The sequence below is a fragment of the Oncorhynchus nerka genome, linkage group LG10, assembly GCF_034236695.1.
Source record: "Oncorhynchus nerka isolate Pitt River linkage group LG10, Oner_Uvic_2.0, whole genome shotgun sequence".
In the NCBI taxonomy this organism is placed as follows: Eukaryota; Metazoa; Chordata; class Actinopteri; order Salmoniformes; family Salmonidae; genus Oncorhynchus; species Oncorhynchus nerka.
The window spans coordinates 69,758,858-69,780,191 of NC_088405.1; the positions used below are offsets into that span (position 1 = coordinate 69,758,858).

The 21,334-nt window shown below is 42.7% G+C and overlaps 1 protein-coding gene across 1 annotated transcript in view; it reads right to left on the reverse strand.

Annotated features, from left to right (window-relative positions):
- LOC115135922 (nuclear receptor corepressor 1-like) overlaps nt 1-21,334 on the reverse strand; it is a 124,975-nt gene that overhangs the window by 99,447 nt on the left and 4,194 nt on the right. The window contains 5 exon segments of the mRNA XM_029671140.2: nt 1,293-1,415; nt 2,512-2,694; nt 3,188-3,407; nt 10,033-10,127; nt 13,077-13,268. Coding sequence (XP_029527000.2) covers nt 1,293-1,415; nt 2,512-2,694; nt 3,188-3,407; nt 10,033-10,127; nt 13,077-13,187 — 732 coding nt within the window. The 5' untranslated portion in view covers nt 13,188-13,268.

Sequence of the window (21,334 nt, forward strand, 5' to 3'; positions counted from 1 at the left end):
CTGTAAAAAAAAAAATTTAAAAAATTAAAAACACATTAAAAAAATATATATTTTCATAAAAACTCTGCTCAGATACTGCTGTGGCAGATAACCAAGACCACAAGGGGAATGTTCTACGTGGCCCGTAGCTCTGCTCTCACAGGCTGGGCTGAGGAGAAGCTTTCCTGCTAAAAGGGTTAATGGCTGCCTGAAAAGGATGCAGTGCAGACACGACCAACAGTAACCTCCACACACAGTCCCTCCCTCCCTTTTCCTTCTGCTAAAAAACACAAGATACACACAGTCTGTAGCTGTACTCCTTTGCTCAGTCGGGCGATTGCGCAGGAGCAGTTGACACTCCCTCGCATGCTACCTGCCTCACCTGGGACCAATTTAGAGATTTTTTTCTACAGTAAAAAGACTACAGTAGCCACTAGGATGTAGACAAACAAGGCAACCATGACTGCAGATGTATAACATAGCAGTAATCCCATTTACTGTAGTCTCAAAATGATTAAACATTTATATTATGTAATTAAGTTTATTTATTTTCATTTCTATTTCAAAATGGAACACACTTTGTTAGTAGCACGTATTAAATCATATGAAATAAAGTCATTCAAATCATTTGACTCACCCACATCATTATACCTGGATGCAAAAGTATTAACTCTGAAACAGTTTTATTCATTTGGGCTAATGGCTAATAGCTTCTACCTGAGCACATGGTACGTGGTAATTGCATGCAATGGCGATAATTAGCACAACACTCTGTACTCAGTCCCTCTTCCCCATTTGCTCACTGAGCAGCATTGCTGCATGAGCCAGGCGGGGGAGAGCTACTATAGCGCTGCGCAATTCACGGCCATGTCGCGGACGCAGGCGGTGACGCCACTTCCGGCGGCGTAATTTTTTGGGAGAGCTGGGACACTCTTTCCTGTTTTATACGCACCCTTTCTCTCTCAATATGTCTCGCTCTCTGATACACACGAGCAAAACACACACATATAATTCACACACACAACTCCAAAGGTTGACTGTCTTGAAAAAATATCCATGACACATGAACAAAAAGACTTAACGGAATCCTTAACGGACATTCAAGCCTTTCTAGCCCTATAAACAAGCATTGTAAGATTGAAGTATTGTTATGCATTGCCCCTCCAGATTCATAACTTTTATCAAGTATGAAGTAGATAACAGTACAGCGTGGTAAAACCACCAGACACATGGAGTTGTCTGTGTAGTCACAGGTATAGTAAAGGTGGAGTGCAGCATGTGTTCAGTAGCGGAGGATTCCCCATTAAACCCACCCTGTTCTCGTCATAGATGATCTGGACAATGCTGCGGTGCTTGTTGTGTTCCTGTGGTATGGGGGGAGGGGTCACTGGCTTTTCTGGCTCCACTGGCTTCGCCGCTTCCTCCTCCAGTTGTTGCTGAGAGACAACATCAACACATTACCTCTGTCAATAAATGAATGTGCGCAGACAAACACACATAGGAAAATATTATATGGTAAACTTCCTCTCCTCCATAAATCATACAATTATAAAATTAGGCATGGGTTTCATGCTGCATATTCACGTTTTCTAATTCCATCTCGATTCAGCTAATGGTGGTGGCTGGACAGGAAGACAAGGCTCACTGTTAATCTGATTCCAGTCTCTGATATGTGAGGCTCATGCCGGATTATTCCCAACCCACTTGTTTTAGGGCATTTATTTTAAGAGCTCTGTAATGTAACTGATAATGGCTGATCTATGCACCATCTAAGACTATTGACTGACAGTTGAACTGGTGTGTCTGTGTGCGTTTACATGCTTAAGGTTAAGTAAACAACCTGGTTATAGAAAGCCGCCTGAGATTAGGGGTTCCTGGAATACCTTGAATAAATAAATCCCAGAAAATCCTGGGAAAAGCTTCAGGAAAACAAACATTTACTTTCTCCCAAAGCCAAGCTCAGTTTACCTTCCTGTCTAATGAGTAGGGATTTCAAAAATATGTGTTTTTTTCTATCCAACGACAAACATTTTTATGAAGCAAGTTAATGCTCACTTCACCAGGTCAGGAAGAGCGCTTGACATAGCAAATAATCCCATAGGCGGGGGGGGGGCAACCTGTAGCTCTGCCTGGAGATGAGTGGCCCTCCCTGAGACTACTAGCTAACCTGTGGGGCTTATTTTAAGGCCCTTTAACCATGTCTGGCTCACTTCCAACAGAGACAGGTTCATTTCCACCTCCTTGTTACTGAGACGAGGCTTTTCACTCAGTTATAATATCTTGTGAAATATTTGTATTAGTGGGCATGTATGCATGACAAAAATACATTTGTTTTAGATCAATCAACAATTCCATCAATTGTAATTTTGATGCATTTGGTTTATGGGCACTGTTTAAATCAACTCCAATATTTACGCTATTGGCTAGAGCTCCAAGACAGGAAATCTTTCTTATCGACACAAATCACAGAATAACTTCAACAGGTCTGGGGCAGGCTATTAAAGTGTGTCACGTAACAGTGGCCTAAACAACCTGCTTCTTCTTCAGCTTGAAGATCTGCTGCTCCACTTTAGCGATCTCTCTGTCCACACGGTCCATGCTCTGGATCAGCTCCTCCTTGGACAATCTGGAGGGCGAGCTGTCAGGCACCCCCCCCACGTGATGCAGCCCTCCTGGAGCCTGGGACTCAGCTTTCATGCCACTGAACTGGGTCTCCTGGAACACAGACAGAGAACGTGAGTCCACTGCAGTGAACGAGGGTTCAATACATTGTGCATGTTTTTTATTTTATTTTACTAGGCAAGTCAGTTAAGAACAAATTCTTATTTTCAATGACAGCCTAGGAACAGTGGGTTAACTGCCTGTTCAAGGGCAGAATGACAGATTTTGTACCTTGTCAGCTCGGGGATTTGAACTTGCAACCTTTCGGTTACTAGTCCAATGCTCTAATCACTAGGCTACCCTGCCGCCACCCCTGTTTGAGATTACATTGTAGTCAGTCAGAGTCACTGACAGACTGTACAGAATCTACAACTCAACTTGTATCCCAAATAAATTATCATTATGTGATCAAAATGAGCCATGCTGCACCACACCTTGCTGAAATCGATATCCTCAAACATATTTAAAGTCATTGAGGGTTTAATACATTGCTTTAGCCATCGTTTTCTATGTCTTTATTAGAACTAGGTAGATAGGCGACGTGCACCTTATTGACCTCCCCTACGTTGGTTCTGAGGCTGTCCTGGACCTGGTGGGACTGCAGGGGTAAAATGATTCCCCCAGGCAGGGCACCGCGGGTGAAGTGGGCCTCCGAGACAGTCTCCATGCGGGGCCGCTTGGCCTCCAGAGCCTCGTGGCCGTCAGCCTGCTGCTGGGAGGTGACACTGTGGAACTGCTGCTCGTAGCCATGACGTCTCTCTGGAGGCCTGGAGGAGGAAGGTAAACATCAGATCACACACATTCCTCCTGATACAGGAATAACATCTATAGTGACTACCTTCTACAATAACATCTATGCCAGGGGTGCTCAAGTATTATTTGAGAAGGTCCGGTAACACAAATTTCCTAGGTGGCAAAAGTCCGGATGGATAGTCATTCATCAGCGTAGCAACAAATCCCAACCCATGCTACCCCAAACTGCTCACACCCCTCTTGTTCGCATATTTTTGTTGTTGCAATTCTACATATTTTTCATGTCTAAACCATGTTAATATGATACCAGGGGTCATAGCCTTAACGAGATGCAAAAAATCTTGGGCGACTGAGAGTTGTCTGATCTTCCAACTAATTGATTGAATTTTAAAGTAGATTTTTCCATTTATAGACACTTTCTATGAGTTTATCAAATCAACTTTATGCACTGAGATGGTCTGATGCTTTAAGCGCACCGCTTGATGAAATAATGAAGACAACAAATGACTAGGAGGGTGTCCGACTGCAATTTACTTGATTGTGCGCAGATTTGCGGCGTGATAGATAGATAAATAAGTGTACCAAAAATCCCTCATTTATTTAGGAAAAACATTCCCTAAACCCTTGCGCTCTTTACGTGACATGTATGCATCGCAAGCACGTGACCAATACACCCTGACCTAAAGCATATCATAATCACATCAATAAAATGGGTTATAACAAACTCCAAACACATGACAGCAAAATGGATGCAGAGGACATGACAAAAACTTGAAAACGGAGGAATGTTTACTTGTTGCTCAGTAGGTAAAATGGGAAGTCGGATGTGTATAATAAATTTGACTAGTTGTGGAAAATACTGGAGATGAAGAAAAATAATGTAAGGAGCAGGCACTGTATATTATGCATGCCAAACAGGTGCTGTTAGAATATAATATCACTTTTCTGATCGTTTGGAGAATGTAAACAAATTATAAGCATACCAGAGTCTGTTGTAATGTATTTTTTTTGTTTAAGGGCAACGACTAAAATCAGTAGCATTAATTTGTGAAAGGCTCAGTGAAACGCTAATTATTCAAGGGTGCCTTTATTGTATTTTAAAATTAAAATGCTTGATTGCATTTCAAATCCTGAATGACTCACATGCTGTGTGATGACATGAACAAATTAATTAATTCATTGATTGATACAGTATTGAAATACTGGCCTAAGAAAGTTATGGTATTAGGACTAAACAGGATGCCCTCTTTGGCCTTCAGCTCAATGGTGGTTATACAAGGCTGCTATACAAGCCTACTAATGATAACATTACTTAATATTACAATGATGGTAATAAAAACAAGGAGATCATTAAATAAATTATAAGTAATAGGCTATTCTAACGGGGGGGAGCATAAAGCCGTTATTACAGCATAGCAAAAAAAAAAAAAAGACAAATTTGCCAAACTGTTTATCCAGCATGTTGTGGTTGCCAAGCCTCACGGAATCAGTAGGCTACACGTACACTCGAACAGAATCTTTTATTTCTGTAGATATACAGTGGGGCAAAAAAGTATTTAGTCAGCCACCAATTGTGCAAGTTCTCCCACTTAAAAAGGAGGCCTGTAATTTTCATCATAGGTACACTTCAACTATGACAGACAAAATGAGAAGAAAAAAATCCAGAAAATCACATTGTAGGATTTTTAATGAATTTATTTGCTAATTATGGTGGAAAATTAGTATTTGGTCAATAACAAAAGTTTCTCAATAGTTTGTTATATACCCTTTGTTGGCAATGACAGAGGTCAAACGTTTTTTGTAAGTCTTCACAAGGTTTTCACACACTGTTGCTGGTATTTTGGCCCATTCCTCCATGCAGATCTCCTCTAGAGCAGTGATGTTTTGGGGCTGTTGCTGGGCAACATGGACTTTCAAATCCCTCCAAAGATTGTCTATGGGGTTGAGATCTGGAGACTGGCTAGGCCACTCCAGGACCTTGAAATGCTTCTTACGAAGCCACTCCTTCGTTGCCCGGGCGGTGTGTTTGGGATCATTGTCATGCTGAAAGACCCAGCCACGTTTCATCTTCAATGCCCTTGCTGATGGAAGGAGGTTTTCACTCAAAATCTCACAACACATGGCCCCATTCATTCTTTCCTTTACACTGATCAGTCGTCCTGGTCCCTTTGCAGAAAAACAGCCCCAAATCATGATGTTTCCACCCCCATGCTTCACAGTAGGTATGGTGTTCTTTGGATGCAACTCAGCATTCTTTGTCCTCCAAACACGACAAGTTGAGTTTTTACCAAAAAGTTATATTTTGGTTTCATCTGACCATATGACATTCTCCCAATCTTCTTCTGGATCATCCAAGTGCTCTCTAGAAAACTTCAGAGGGGCCTGGACATGTACTGGCTTAAGCAGGGGGACACGTCTGGCACTGCAGGATTTGAGTCCCTGGCGGCGTAGTGTGTTACTGATGGTAGGCTTTGTTACTTTGGTCCCAGCTCTCTGCAGGTCATTCACTAGGTCCCCCCGTGTGGTACTGGGATTTTTGCTCACCGTTCTTGTGATCATTTTGACCCCACGTGGTGAGATCTTGTGTGGAGCCCCAGATCGAGGGAGATTATCAGTGGTCTTGTATGTCTTCCATTTCCTAATAATTGCTCCCACGGTTGATTTCTTCAAACCAAGCTGCTTACCTATTGCAGATTCAGTCTTCCCAGCCTGGTGCAGGTCTACAATTTTGTTCCTGGTGTCCTTTGACAGCTCTTTGGTCTTGGCCATAGTGGAGTTTGGAATGTGACTGTTTGAGGTTGTGGACAGGTGTCTTTTATACTGATAACAAGTTCAAACAGGTGCCATTAATACAGGTAACGAGTGGAGGACAGAGTAGCCTCTTAAAGAAGAAGTTACAGGTCTGTGAGAGCCAGAAATCTTGCTTGTTTGTAGGTGACCAAATACTTATTTTCCACCATAATTTGCAAATAAATTCATTAAAAATCCTACGATGTGATTTTCTGGTTTTTTTCCCCTCATTTTGTCTGTCATAGTTGAAGTGTACGTATGATGAAAATTACAGGCCTCTCATGTTTTTAAGTGGGAGAACTTGCACAATTGGTGGCTGACTAAATACTTTTTTGCCCCACTGTACAGTGCCTTCAGCCTATTCAGACCCCTCGACTTATTGATAAGTCGCTCTGGATAAGAGCGTCTGCTAAATGACTTAAATGTAAATGTAAATAAGTTACAAAAAGTTTTTTTTTTTTAAGTATAAATCATTAGCAATCGACCTACACACACAATACCCCATAATGATAAAGAAAAAAACAGGTTAAACATTTTTGCAAATGTATTAAAAATAACTTATTTACATAAGTATTCATACCCTTTGCTAGGAGACTCGAAATTGAGCTTAAATCAAATTTGATTTGTCACATGCGCCGAATACAACAGGTATTCCTTAGTGAAATGCTGACTTATTAAGGGCTTGCCTTAATCAACAATGCAGTTATGAAAATACCTAAAAAAGGTAAGAGATAAGAGTAACAAATAATTAAAGCGCAGCAGTAGATAATAGTGAGGCTATATACAGGGGGATACTGGTACAGAGTGTCAATGTGCGGGGGCACCGGTGTCGAGGTAACATGTACATGTAGGTAGAGTAATTAAAGTGATAATATATCACAACAGAGTGTAGCAGCACCATAGAAGAGGGGGGAAGGGCTATGCAAATAGTCTGGGTAGCCATTTTATTATGTGTTCAGGAGTCTTACGGCTTGGGGGTAGAAGCTGTTTTAGAAGCCTCTTGGACCTCGACTTGGCGCTCCAGTACAGCTTGCCGTGAGGTAGCAGAGAGAACAATCTATGACTAGGGTGGCTGGATGCTATGACAACTTTTAGGGCCTTCCTCTGACACTGCCTGGAATAGAGGTCCTGGATGGCAGGAAGCTTGGCCCCAGTGATGTCCTAGGCTGTGTGCACTACCCTCTGTAGCGCCTTCCGGTCAGAGGTTGAGCAGTTGCCATACCAGGCAGAGATGAAACCCGTCAGGCTGGATGCAAGTGCATCCTGTTCCCATTGATCCTCCTTGAGATGTTTCTACAACTTGGAGTCCATCTGTGGTAAATTCAATCGTTTGGACATGATTAGGAAAGGAACACACCTGTCTAGATAAGGTCCCACAGTTGACAATGCATGTCAGAGCAAAAACCAAGCCATGAGGTCGAAGGAATTGTCTGTAGAACGCCGAGACAGGATTGTGTCAAGGCACAGACCTGGGGAATGGTACTGCAGCATTGAAGGCCGCCAAGAACATAGTGGCCTCCATCGATCTTAAATGGAAGATGGGACCCACCAAGACTCTTCCTTGAGCTGAATGCCAGGCTAAACTGAGCAATCAGGGGGAGAAGGGCCTGGTCAGGGAGGTGACCAAGAATCCAAGGGTCACTGACAGAGCTCCAGAGTTTCTCTGTAAAGATGGGAGAACCTTCCAGAAAGACAACCATCTCCGCAACACTCCACAAAATCACCCCTTTATGGTAGTGGCCAGACAGAAGCCACTCCTCAGTAAAAGGCACGACAGCCCGCTTACGGTTTGCCAAAATGGCACCTAAAGACTCTCAGACCATGAGAAACAAGATTTTCTGGTCTGATGAAACCAAGATCTGGAAAAAACCTGGCACCATTCCTACGGTGAAGCAAGGTGGCAGCAACATGCTGTGGGGGTGTTTTTCAGCGACAGGTACTGGGAGACTAAATCGAGGCAAAGATGAACAGAGCAAAGTACAGAGAGATCCTTGATGAAAACCTGCTCAGGACCTCAGACTGGTGTGAAGGTTCACCTTCCAACAGGACAACGACCCTAAGTACACAGCCAAGACAAATCAGGAGTGGCTTCAAGACAATTCTCTGAATGTCATTGAGTGGCTCAGCCAGAGCTGGACTTGAACCCGATCGAACATCTCTGGAGACCTGAAAATAGCTGAGCAGCAATGCTCCCCATCCAACCTGACAGAGCTTGAGAGGATCTGCAGAGAAGAATGGGAGAAACTCCCCAAATACAGGCATGCCAAGCTTGTTGCGTCATACCCAAGAAGACTCGAGGCTGTAATTGCTTCCAAAGGAGCTTCAACAAAGTACTGAGTAAAATGTCTGAATACTTATGTAAAATGTGACGTTTTTTTTTTTTAAGAAATTATCAAACATTACTAAAAATCTGTTTTTGCTTTGTCATTATGGGTTATTGTGTGTAGATTGATGAGGGAAAAAAACACATTTCATACATTTTAGAATAAGGCTATAACCTAACAAAATGTGGAAACGGTCATGGTCTGAATACTTTTCCAACGGCACTGTATATGGATGATTTATAAAGCCAGGCACATTTAACAGTTAGACTATTGATTATAGACCTAATTAAGTTGGGGTTTCCCATCTCCTCACTTTTCTTTCGGTACATTTTACCCCTTTTTCTTGTGATATCCAAACTGGTAGTTACAGTCTTGTTCCATTGCTGCAACTCCCGTACGGACTCGGGAGAGGCGGAGGTCGAGAGCCATGCATCCCCCGAAACACGACCCGGAAGCCAGCCGCACCAATGTGTAGGAGAAAACACGGTCCAACTGATGAATTCAGCGTGCATGCGCCTGGCCCTCCACAAGGAGTTGCTAGGGCGCGATGGGACAAGGACATCCCGGCTGGTTAAACCCTCCCCTAACCCCTAAAACGCTGCCCCACTCAGGAGGGCCCCTCACTTTTCGTAGACAATTAAGGCAAATGCTGTTTTTTCATCTCCTAACGCTGCTGCTGCATCCACCGCATTGTTCTCAACAGCAACATGCTGGTTAACTTTGCTATTATGCACATAGCAACACGGTCTAGGAAAAGGCGCCAATTCAACAGCGCATTGATGTTTCAGAACCGCGGACAGCGACCGCTATCCAACACGGGAAAAAGGGCATTTGTTATAAAATAATATTTTTATTAGTGTGGCATCATTGTTCTTAGGTAATGTAGCCATATACAATTGCAGTAGCATGTCTCGGTGATGGACCGCACTATCCCCACGGCCTCCACAATGGACAGGCGAGAGTCAGACCGGTGTCTTGTACACCATAAAATATCATTTTTGCTACTGCCCGACTAAATTAATCTCGGGCGACCAACAGCCTATCGACCAATTGACAAAATGGGGTGAGCCCTAGAAGCCGCATTCCATATTGACCCTGTTCTGAGTCAGGATCCGGAACTCAGAACAGGGTTTTATGCACTAGTACATTCTATAGCAGGGATGTTCAATGTTGGTCCTATAGGGCCGAAACACTTCTGGTTTTCATCCTTACCTTCAAAAACGTGGGACACCAGGTGAGTGCAAATAAAAACCAGAACTAGAATTTAACAGTGCTACTCTATAGGATGGTTTCCCAGACACCAGATAACAGCCAGTACTAACCTAAAAGGCATGTGGAGACTCTCGATTGAAAGTACTTCTTAGTCCAAGACTAGGCTTAATATGGGTCAGGGAAACTGGCCATATGAGTAGACCTTTTCTTTTGTGCTACTTTTAGGATAACTGAAAAATCCCAGAAATTACTGTCATCATCCCCCCAACAGACTATAATAACAGGCTTTTGAAGCTGAGGTGGCCGTTGGTACCTCTCAGTTCCAGGGTGGAATTCCGAAAGCAAGGAAGGCCTTCGTCGACCTTGCTGGTCCTGCAGGTGACCTCGGTAGTCCGGGACGGTGAACTCCTACACACACACATTAAGCAAACAATAATAACATGATGGTTTAGACTAGTCAGTTGCACAGTGAATAGGGCAGGTCTGCACAGCCACGAGATGCAGCCTGTTGATAACACATGGCATGTCAGAGCAACAACACATTTCACCAAAACAGCGCTATTGCCCAAACCAATCGATAACAACTCAAAACAAAAAATGTTTAAGATAATACAATTAGTTATAGGGCCAAATGCATTAGGAAATCAATTTTTTTTTTTTTTTTAAGCCCAGCATTGCAGAATCCCTCATGTTGGATTGCAAGGGAGGCAGAGACATTTATGCCTATGATACACTATCAAAAAGGGAAACCTCTCTACTTGATGATTATTAACGATTTACACAAAAGTCTTTGAACAGCCACCGCAGAGAAGCAACAAGACACTACATCAATGCACACGTCTTCGAGCACCTTTTTACCTCGACAAACTAGAAATCAAAATCGGTTTAATTGCTTTCAAGTGAGGGCAGTGAATTGATTTAAACCTGTTTTTTTTTTTGGGGGGGGGGGGGGTTGAAAAGGTTAAATGCACCCGCTTTTATCTAAATATCAAATCATTTCTAGGTAACAATTAAGTACCTTGCTGTGATCGTTCTCAGCAAAGAAATTCTGAAGCAATAATTTAGCTAGGACTGTGAGAGAGATCTGAGTGGGGAGGGGAAAACTGTTGGCAGAGAGGTTTGGACCTTTATTGATCTGTTAACTCATCTATGATGACACCATGCAGGCAAACTGTATCCCACCACGACAGGCCGACATTTAAGGGGGTCTTTTCAAACAGCTCTTACACTAAAAGGGCACTATCATAATTTTCACATTATTCCAACCTCATAGTATAATACACAGGAAATCACATTTGACTGCACTGGGCCTTTAATGGCTTCTATCAGGGACTAATTAGCATTTCATGCCCTTTGCTATCAGCACACGGTGACCTACAAACAAACCTGAGCATGTCAATGCACTTAACAGAAAGTTCAGCCCTACCTAGACCAAACATTTCCTAAAACAACCATTATTTTTTCCACATAAACAGTTTGTAAAAACAGAAATGTACCATTGACCACTAATCAAATCAACCTAACAAACATGAAACAACCTTTGTGATCATGTTGCAATAAGTGCAAGGAAAGCCTACTGCATCTCTCAACTTTGTCAGATCAAATGCTAACTAATTAATCGCAAAACAGTTAGTGTCTGCACAAAAAAACAAAAGATAGGCATTTTAATGTATTCTCCAATAACCCAACAAATGGTCCTACACACATGGAGAAAGTTCACTTCCATGTAAAAATAGACATTGATGATTATGTTGCAGTAAATGTGAAACCAGAGTGAAAGCAGCAATACTATAGGTGAACAGTTGGCCTCTGTGTGAATCAGTTCATCAAGCCCTGAGGAATGCACAACACTGAGCAGAGATAACCAAATTGATTTATAGTCATGGAAATCCAGCGCGTTCTGGAGTCTTTCATCTGACCAGGGGGAAGTGGTGGAGAGAAAAACACTCTATACTACATAGCTCTGGTCTGGCTAGAGCCATGCTAAACTTTGCTAGAACAGTGGGTTCTGGCATATTCTAGGAGAGATAAAAACAGTGAAGTGTTCAAAAAACACACACACACACCACACCTCTTTATAGGCTGCAGCTTTTTGTAGCTCTTTGCCTATCCATGCAAAAACATATGTTTTACACACTGAGTAATTTTCATAACCCAAAATAAAAACATTCTCAGATGAAGTCGAAAGGGTCAGACACAGAGAAATCTGACCCTCGATAGGTACTTAGCACCTCGGCCCAGAGTCTCGACTGTTAACATCCCTAATGTGAACAACAAAGTTAAAAGTGCACTACGCAGAATTCGCTCCACCATTTCCCAGTTGCTAAAATTCAAAACAGTTCCCCTAATTTAAGGTAGTGACAAAACAAGCAAATATAGTGTAGAGAATCACGATGGGGTTTAGGTCAGGGCTCTGTGCAGGCAAGCAACCAAGGACAGACGATTTCTACGCGCTTCAGTACTCAGCGGTCCCGTTCCGTGAGCTTGTATAGCCTAACACTTCACGGCTGAGCCGTTTCCACTTCACAATAACACCACTTAGTTGACCGGGGCAGCTCTAGCAGAGCAGAAATTTGACGAACTGTCTTGTGGGAAAGGTGGCATCCTACGACAGTGCCACGTTGAAAGTCACTGAGCACTTCAGTAAGGCCCTTAAACTGCCAATGTTCGTCTATGGAGATTGCATGGCTGTGGACTCAATTTTATACACCTGTCAACAACGGGAGTGGCTGAAATAGCAGAGTTTTGTATAAATAGTGTATTTCAGTACTCGTAACAACTTAAGCATTACAAAACATAAATTCGATAAAATAACCTTGTGTAACAAATAACCCTTTCATTTTTCTGTTGACCAAATTCGTCACGCTCTCACTGACCTCCATACAAAAACTCCTTGCTTGGTGAGCAAAAATACACCGCCTGCTGAAGAGTTGGCCTCTCTCTTCTTCTCTGATTATAGTGATCACTTCAGCATTAGGCGATAAATCGGTTGATCAGTATATCCACAAGTGCACTGTAATAATACTAAAGCAGCCAAAGTAATTAAAAAAAACTGACTTGAGAATAACTCAATTGTTGTACCTTTAGACTGTTCAAGCCACTCTCATGCTTTCACTTAAACACAAGAGAAGTCTGCATGATTCCAGAGCACATCCCGAGGCATGTCATCTTGAAATCTCTAATTTCCATTATATTATGGATTCAGCATTAACATGCAATAGTGAATCATTTGCATGGAGAGAGGAATTCTTGCTAGTAGGTGTGTAAAAAAAAAAAAAAAAAAATTGTAAGATACAGTGCAGTGCCACCATTAAGAGGTTTGAGAGAGTAATGACATTTCTGAGCTCAGTTTCTTACCTGTTGGTGGCGTGTGGTGCTGAAGGTGTACTGGACAGAGTGTGATGGGTAGCGGCTCTGCTCACTGCTGAAGCTGCCCTGGGTAGGGGGATAGCCCGAGCTACTGGACATCCTGGCTCCGGGTTGAGCTGGGCGGGCTGTTGCTGCACTGATCAGGGGCTCTGCTGGAGCATGGCTGGAGACCCAAACCACCTGACGTAGGACAGATAGAGGGACACTGGTGTTGCATGGTATACCGATGTAATGTCGATACATTTTCAATACTAGGACATGAAAAACGGTTTGGTACTAGAATGTTACTTCTGTCAAATGTGTCTGTATCAGTGCAGCCGACCCTTTATTATAGTGCACAACGTGCCTGCCTACTTACTCATTGCTAGTCTGCACAGAGAGTCTGGGCTGGTGCATGTTAGCTCCCCACACATGCTGTACAGTAGTTAACACACTTGAATAATATGACACTGCATGTAGAAATGTTGAACCTGTTAATTACTGTTCACAAAACAATGTCCACACAGGCAGAACACTTTACAATGGAAGATGATGCCGGTAGCTTCCAGCTTAGCAGGCTAACTTTCCTTGCTAGCTGACAGCTAAAGCCAACATCAATTCACTACCCTAGTACCTTGTTTGTGATACCGTAATGCAAGTCATAATGCTAAAAACGCAGATTTCAAAGCTGATTTCTACCAAACACTTTATTCATTAACTTAATGCGTCTATCACCCAAAGATTACCTATTGCCTCAGCACAATGAATGCCTCGTGAATGACGTAACTATTGGTTAAAATAATTCAATGAGATACTTCTATGCAATGCTGTTGATCTGTACAATGCCACCAATATACTTCACTGTAGGGATGGTGCCAGGTTTTCTCCAGACGTGACGCTTGGCATTCAGGCCAAAATGTTCAATCTTGGTTTCATCTGACCAGAGAATCTTGTTTCTCATGATATGATAGTCTTCAGGTGAGATTTGGCTAACTCCAAGTGAGATGGTTGTCCTTCTGGAAGGTTCTCCCATCTTTATAGGAACTCGGGAGCTCTGCCAGAGTAATCAACAGGTTCTTGGTCGCCTCCCTGACCAAAACCCTTCTCCCCTGATTGCTCAGCATGGCAGCCAGCTCTAGTAAGAGTCTTGGTGCTTCCAAACTTCGATTTAAGAATAATGTATGCCACTGTGTTCTTGGGGACCTTCAATGCTGCAGACATTTTTTTGGTACCCTTCCCCAGATCTGTGACGACACAATCCTGTCTCAGAGCTCTACAGTCAATTCCTTCAATCTCATGGCTTGGCTTTTGCTCTGACATGCAGTCAACTGTGGGCCCTTAAATAGACAGGTGTGTGCCTTTCCAAAACATCAATTTAAAATTTACCACAGGTGGACTCCAATCAAGTAATAGAAACATCAAGGATTAATCGACTGGTGGATTGTTCGGTTGTCTTTTTTGTTTTTGAGCAGTAACACTCATAAGTTTGGACACCTACTCATCAAAAAAGGGGTTTTCTTATTTTTTTTTTACATTGCAGAATAATAGTGAAGATATCAAAATTTTGAAATAATTCATATGGAATCATGTAGTAACTGTCTGTTTTACATCCATTGAGAATGACAATAGCTCCCCAACACATTTGAAAAATCTTTCCAGCTCTCTCCTTTTTGATAACCACTCAGCGTGAAAGGGAAAAATGTGATGCTCTGATCCAGAGGCAACTTCATAAAATAGCCCGAGATGAATACTTCTCATCCGTGCTTGACGTGGACAAAAATAGGTTCCGGGACTCATTGTGGGTGCTGGTACTGTTTATATTTACAGTTGAAGTCGGAAGTTCACATACATTTAAACTACATTTTCACAATTCCTGACATTTAATCCTAGTAAAAATTCCATCTTAGGATCACCACTTTATTTTAAGAATGTGAGAGAAATCATTCTCTAATAGTAGAGCGAATGATTTATTTCAACTTTTATTTCTTTCATCACATTCCCAGTGGGTCAGAAGTTTACATACACTCAATTAGTATTTGGTAGCATTACCTTTAAATTGTTTAATTTGGGTAAAACGTTTTGGGAAGCTTGTGGAAGGCTACCCACAAAAAGTTGGGTGACCCCCGAATGGCCCATTCCTCCTGACAGAGCTGGTGTAACTGAGTCAGGTTTGTAGGCCTCCTTGCTCGCACACGCTTTTTCTGTTCTGCCCAAAACTTTCTATGGGATTGAGGTCAGGGCTTTGTGATGGCCACTCCAATACCTGGACTTTGTGGTCCTTAAGCCATTTTGCCACAACTTTGGAAGTATGCTTGGGGTCATTGTCCATTTGGAAGACCCATTTGCGACCGAGCTTCAACTTTCTGACTGATGTTGCTTCAATATAGCCACATATTTTTCCTGCCTCATGATGCCATCTAATTTGTGAAGTGCACCAGTCCATCCTGCAGCAAAGCACCCCCACAACATGGGAAGCTGTTCATCGGCTTGCAAGCCTCACCGTTTTTCCTCCAAACATAATGATGGTCATTATGGCCAAACAGTTCTATTTTACTTTCATCAGATCAGAGGACATTTCTCCAAAAAGTACAATCTTTGTCCCCATGTGCAGATGCAAATAGGAGTCTGGTGTTTTTATTGCGGTTTTGGAGCAGTGGCTTCTTCCTTGCAGAGCGACCATTCAGGTTATGTGAATATAGGTCTAATTTTACTGTGGATATAGATACTTTGTACCCAGTTCCTCCAGCATCTTCACAAGATCCTTTGTTGTTGTTCTGGGACTGATTTGCACTTTTCGCACCAAAGTACATTCATTTCTAGGAGACAGAACGCGTCTCCTTCTTGAGCGGTTTGAGGCTGCGTGGTCCCATGGTGTTTATACTTCCGTACTGTTGTTTGTACAAATTAACGTGGTACCTTCAGGCATTTGGAAATTGCTCCCAAGGATGAACCAGACATGTGGTCTACAATTGTTTTCTAAGGTCTTGGCTTATTTCTTTTGATTTTCCCATGATGTCAAGCAAAGAAGCACTGAGTTTGAAGGTTGGCCTTGAAATACAGCCACAGGTACACCTCAAACTGACTCAAATGATGCCAATTAGATTATCAGAAGCTTCTAAACCAATGACAATTTTCTGGAATTTTCCATGTTGTTTAAAGGCACAGTCAACTTAGTGTATGTAAACTTCTGACCTACTGGAATTGTGATACAGTGAATTAGAAGTTAGATTATTTATCTGTAAACAATTGTTGGAAAAATGGCTTGTGTCATGCAGAAAGTAGATGTCCTAACCGACTTGCCAAAACTATAGTTTGTTAAGAAATGTGTGGAGTGGTTGAAAAACGAGATTTAATGACTCCAACCTAAGTGTATGTAAACGTATGACTTCAACTGTAGGTGCAGGAGCTCCACAATACTTTTGAGCTAATATTCTATAAGAGGAACAGCTGCTCAAACAGTACAACATTTGAGGAGCCGGTACTCATCTCCGGTGAACTCCTACCTAAGTTAAGCACTGCTTCTTATCCCTTGCGCAAATACCTACAGCTGTGTCTGTCCCGAACTCACTGGCGCAGGAAACTGAGGGCCCAGAATATTTTATACAATGCTGCAAGTTTGTTAGTGCAAGCATCGGGTCGGACCAAAGTTAATACGTTTCAAGTTTGTTGCAGACAGGCAATGGAATTTATAGGATCCCCCCCTTAAAATAAATAAATATATAATATATTAATATATATATATATATATTTATAAAACAATAATAAAAAATAAATCTGGATATTTTCTGCCTGCAGGCTGCAATGTTTTAATTTGTTGGCATTATGTAGGCAATGGCAATAATAGTTACTTTTTAGGTTATCATTTTAGATTTGTATAGAATTTTTATTGCCCACTTGACAATGATTGAGATATGAAGACATTACTATACATTCAACTGTTTCACAAAGATTTGCATATGAAAACCATAGCTGGCACACAGATCTGTAGAAATTAGAAGTTAAATTGGCATCCCACATGAGAAAGGTTGCCGGCTCTTCGTATAACCTATTACCGGCAACTTCAGGAGAGTAATGGTATAATTTGCGAACGCCACCAGGAGGAGAAGAGTTGGGTTAGGTTAAGTTTTTTTCTCTTCTTCATGTGCCCTCGAGGAATGTCACATTACATCAAACCATAAAGCATCAGACAAGCTCAATGCATATAGTTGATTTTATTACACCCTGTGTATTTTTCCATATATAGACAACATATTTACACATTTTGATTGGTCGAAAGAACAGACGACTTTCAGTCGACCAAGATCATTTTTAGTGAAGACAGCCTTATACAGGACGCACCTGAGCTCAATTTCAAGTCTCAATGCAAAGGATCTGGATACTTATGTAAATAAGGTATCCGTTTATTTTTAATACATTTGCAAAAAATTCTAAAAACACGTTTTCACTTTGTCATTATGGGGTATTGTGTGTAGATAAGGGAAAATTATAATTTAATCTATTTTAGAATAAAGCTGTAACATGTGAAGGGGTCTGAAAACTTTCCAAATTCACTGTATGTTCATGCTTAGTGTTGGACTTAAAGTATACAATTTCAATCACATTATAGGTTGCAGTTTTTGTTTTGTGTACCCTATTTAAATAACCTAAACTGTACCCCGCATATATACTGTGTAGAATGCTGCTACCTGATATTATGATCAGGTTAGGGCCTGTTTTTTCCATCAATAACTATGAAACAGGCAGGGCTTCGTTAAATTGATCACTAACATTTTGAAGCTGAACCATCCTTGTGCTCTGCTGCGCAGTAAAGTCATATCTGACTAAGATCATAACATAGGGTCAGAAGTGCTTCAAACTCAAATATATTTTCTTACTTCACAGAAAATAATGTTCCTTGAGTTGACTGAGTTTAGAGTGATGAAAAGTAGCTAACTGCTCTCATGTCTCTTCATTGAGCAGAGCAGCCCAAGCAGAAACGTTGCTATGGTTACTCAGACCCACTATGAGCAGAGGGCATGCAGAGTGTGCAGGCAGCGAGTGAGCGATATAGAGGTGCTAATGAAATGTAAAAAATAATGTTTTGTCACATGCGTCGAATACAAAAAGGTGTAGACCTTACAGTGAAATGCTTAATTACAAGGCCTTAATTTAAAAATAAAATAAAGGGAACACTTAAACAACACAATGTAACTCCAAGTCAATCAAACTTCTGTGAAATCAAACTGTCCACTTAGGAAGCAACACTGATTGACAATAAATTTCACATGCTGTTGTGCAAATGGAATAGACAACAGGTGGAAATTATAGGCAATTAGCAAGACACCCCCAATAAAGGAGTGGTTCTGCAGGCGGGGACCACAGACCACTTCTCAGTTCCTATGCTTCCTGGCTGATGTTTTGGTCACTTTTGAATGCTGCCGGTGCTTTCACTCTAGTGGTAGCATGAGACGGAGTCTACAACCCACACAAGTGGCTCAGGTTGTGCAGCTCATCCAAGATGGCACATCAATGCGAGCTGTGGCAAGAAGGTTTGCTGTGTCTGTCAGCGTAGTGTCCAGAGCATTGAGGCGCTACCAGGAGACAGGCCAGTACATCAGGAGACGTGGAGGAGGCCGTAGGAGGGCAACAACCCAGCAGCAGGACCGCTACCTCCGCCTTTGTGCAAGGAGGAGCAGGAGGAGCACTGCCAGAGCCCTGCAAAATGACCTCCAGCAGGCCACAAATGTGCATGTGTCTGCTCAAACGGTCAGAAACAGACTCCATGAGAGTGGTATGAGGGCCCGACGTCCACAGGTGGGGGTTGTGCTTACAGCCCAACACCGTGCAGGACATTTGGCATTTGCCAGAGAACACCAAGATTGGCAAATTCGCCACTGGCGCCCTGTGCTCTTCACAGATGAAAGCAGGTTCACACTGAGCACATGACAGATGTGACAGAGTCTGGAGATGCCGTGGAGAACGTTCTGCTGCCTGCAACATACTCCAGCATGACCGGTTTGGCGGTGGGTCAGTCATGGTGTGGGGTGGCATTTCTTGCTCGCCAGAGGTAGCCTGACTGCCATTAGGTACTGAGATTAAATACTCAGACCCCTTGTGAGACCATATGCTGGTGCGGTTGGCCCTGGGTTCCTCCTAATGCAAGACAATGCTAGACCTCATGTGGCTGGAGTGTGTCAGCAGTTCCTGCAAGAGGAAGGCATTGATGCTATGGACTGGCCTGCCCGTTCCCCAGACCTGAATCCAATTGAGCACATCTGGGACATCATGTCTCGCTCTATCCACCAACGCCACATTGCACCACAGACTGTCCAGGAGTTGGCGGATGCTTTAGTCCAGGTCTGGGAGGAGATCCCTCAGGAGACCATCCGCCACCTCATCAGGAGCATGCCCAGGCATTGTAGGGAGGTCATACAGGCACGTGGAGGCCACACACACTACTGAGCCTCATTTTGACTTGTTTTAACAGTAGTGAGGCTTTATACAGGGGGTACCGGTACAGCGTCAATGTACGGGGGCACAGGTTAGTTGAGGTAATATACATGTAGGTTGAGTTAAAGTGACAATGCATAAATAATAAACAGAGTAGCAGCAACGTAATAGATGGGGAGGGACAATGCAAATAGTCTTGGTAGCCATTTGATAAGCTGTTCATGAGTCTTACGGCTTGGGGGTAGAAGCTGTTTAGAAGCCTCTTGGAACTAGACTTGTCGTTCCGGTATCGTTTGCCTTCCTCTGACACCGCCTGGTATAGGGATCCTGGATGGCAGGAAGCTTGGCCACAGTGATGTACTGAGCCGTTCTCACTACCCTCTGTAGTGCCTTGCAACCAGAGGCCGAGCAGTTGCCATACCAGGCAGAGATGGTGAACGCACCAATTTGTAAGTCGCTCTGGATAAGAGCGTCTGCTAAATGACTTAAATGTTAAATGTTAAATGTTAGATGCAACCAGTTCTCGAGGGAGCAGCTGTAGAACCTTTTGAGGATCTGAGGACCCATGACAAATATTTTCCGTCTCCTGGGCGGGAACAGGCTTGTCTTGGTGTGCTTGGACCATGTTAGTTTGTTGGTAACGTGGATGCCAAGGAACTTGAAGCTCTCAAGCCCCGTCGATGAGAATGAGAGCATGCTTGGTCCTCCTTTTCCTGTAGTCCACAATCTCCTTTGTCTTGATCAAGTTGAGGGAGAGGTTGTTGTCCTGGCATCACACGGCCAGGTCTCTGGTCTCATCGTTGTCTGATCAGATTTTGTGCATCAGCTGTTGTTTACAAATATAGACAGACCGCCACCCCTTGTCTTACCAGAGGCAGCTGTTCGATCTTGCCGATGCAGCATTTCTGATTTTGGGCAGTGCCTTAAAATTGCCAGACGCAAGGGGGCCTGGGTAGGGCCTAAACGTTGCGGGAATTTTTATTTATTTATCTGTTATTTTACCAGGTAAGTTGACTGAGAACACATTCTCATTTACAACAATGACCTGGGGAATAGTTACAGGGGAGAGGAGGGGGATGAATGAGCCAATTGTAAACTGGGGATTCTTAGGTGACCGTGATGGTTTGAGGGCCAGATTGGGAATTTAGCCAGGACACCGGGGTTAACACCCCTACTCTTACGATAAGTGTCATGGGATCTTTAATAACCTCAGAGAGTCAGGACACCCGTTTAACATCCCATCCGAAAGACGGCACCCCGACACATGTGTAGGGCTCGGGCTTAAAATTCATGCATGTGCAGTAGGGATGCACAATATATCAGTGAACATATCGGAATTGGTTGATATTAGCTAAAAATGGCAACATCGGTATTGGCCCGATGTCTAGTGAAAAACCGACATCAAAGCTGACGCCACATAACATGACATGACGCCACATAAAATGTTGCGCTACACCTGAAAAACAGCATTCCTAACCTAGCCCACAATGTCTGCTGTGTGGATCGAGCAGTCATTTGAAAGAGGAAGAACATATCAGCAAGACAACTCAAAGGCGAAATCCATTAACACCAAGATAATGGAATTCATTGCCCTTGACAATCAACCGTTCTCTGTCGTTTGTGATGTTGGCTTTCACCGACTGGTCGAGCACCGGTACACACAAACAAGTGAGCTATTTTTCAGAGATGTTGCCCTTCCAGAGTTATACAGTAAAAGCGTTACTGCTATTAGCTTCACGACATACATTTGGGCCTTCGCGTGTCAAAAAATACATGTCAAATCACACTATTTGACGCGTTAAAAAAGCTTTCACCTGACACGTCAAATAACACAGTTC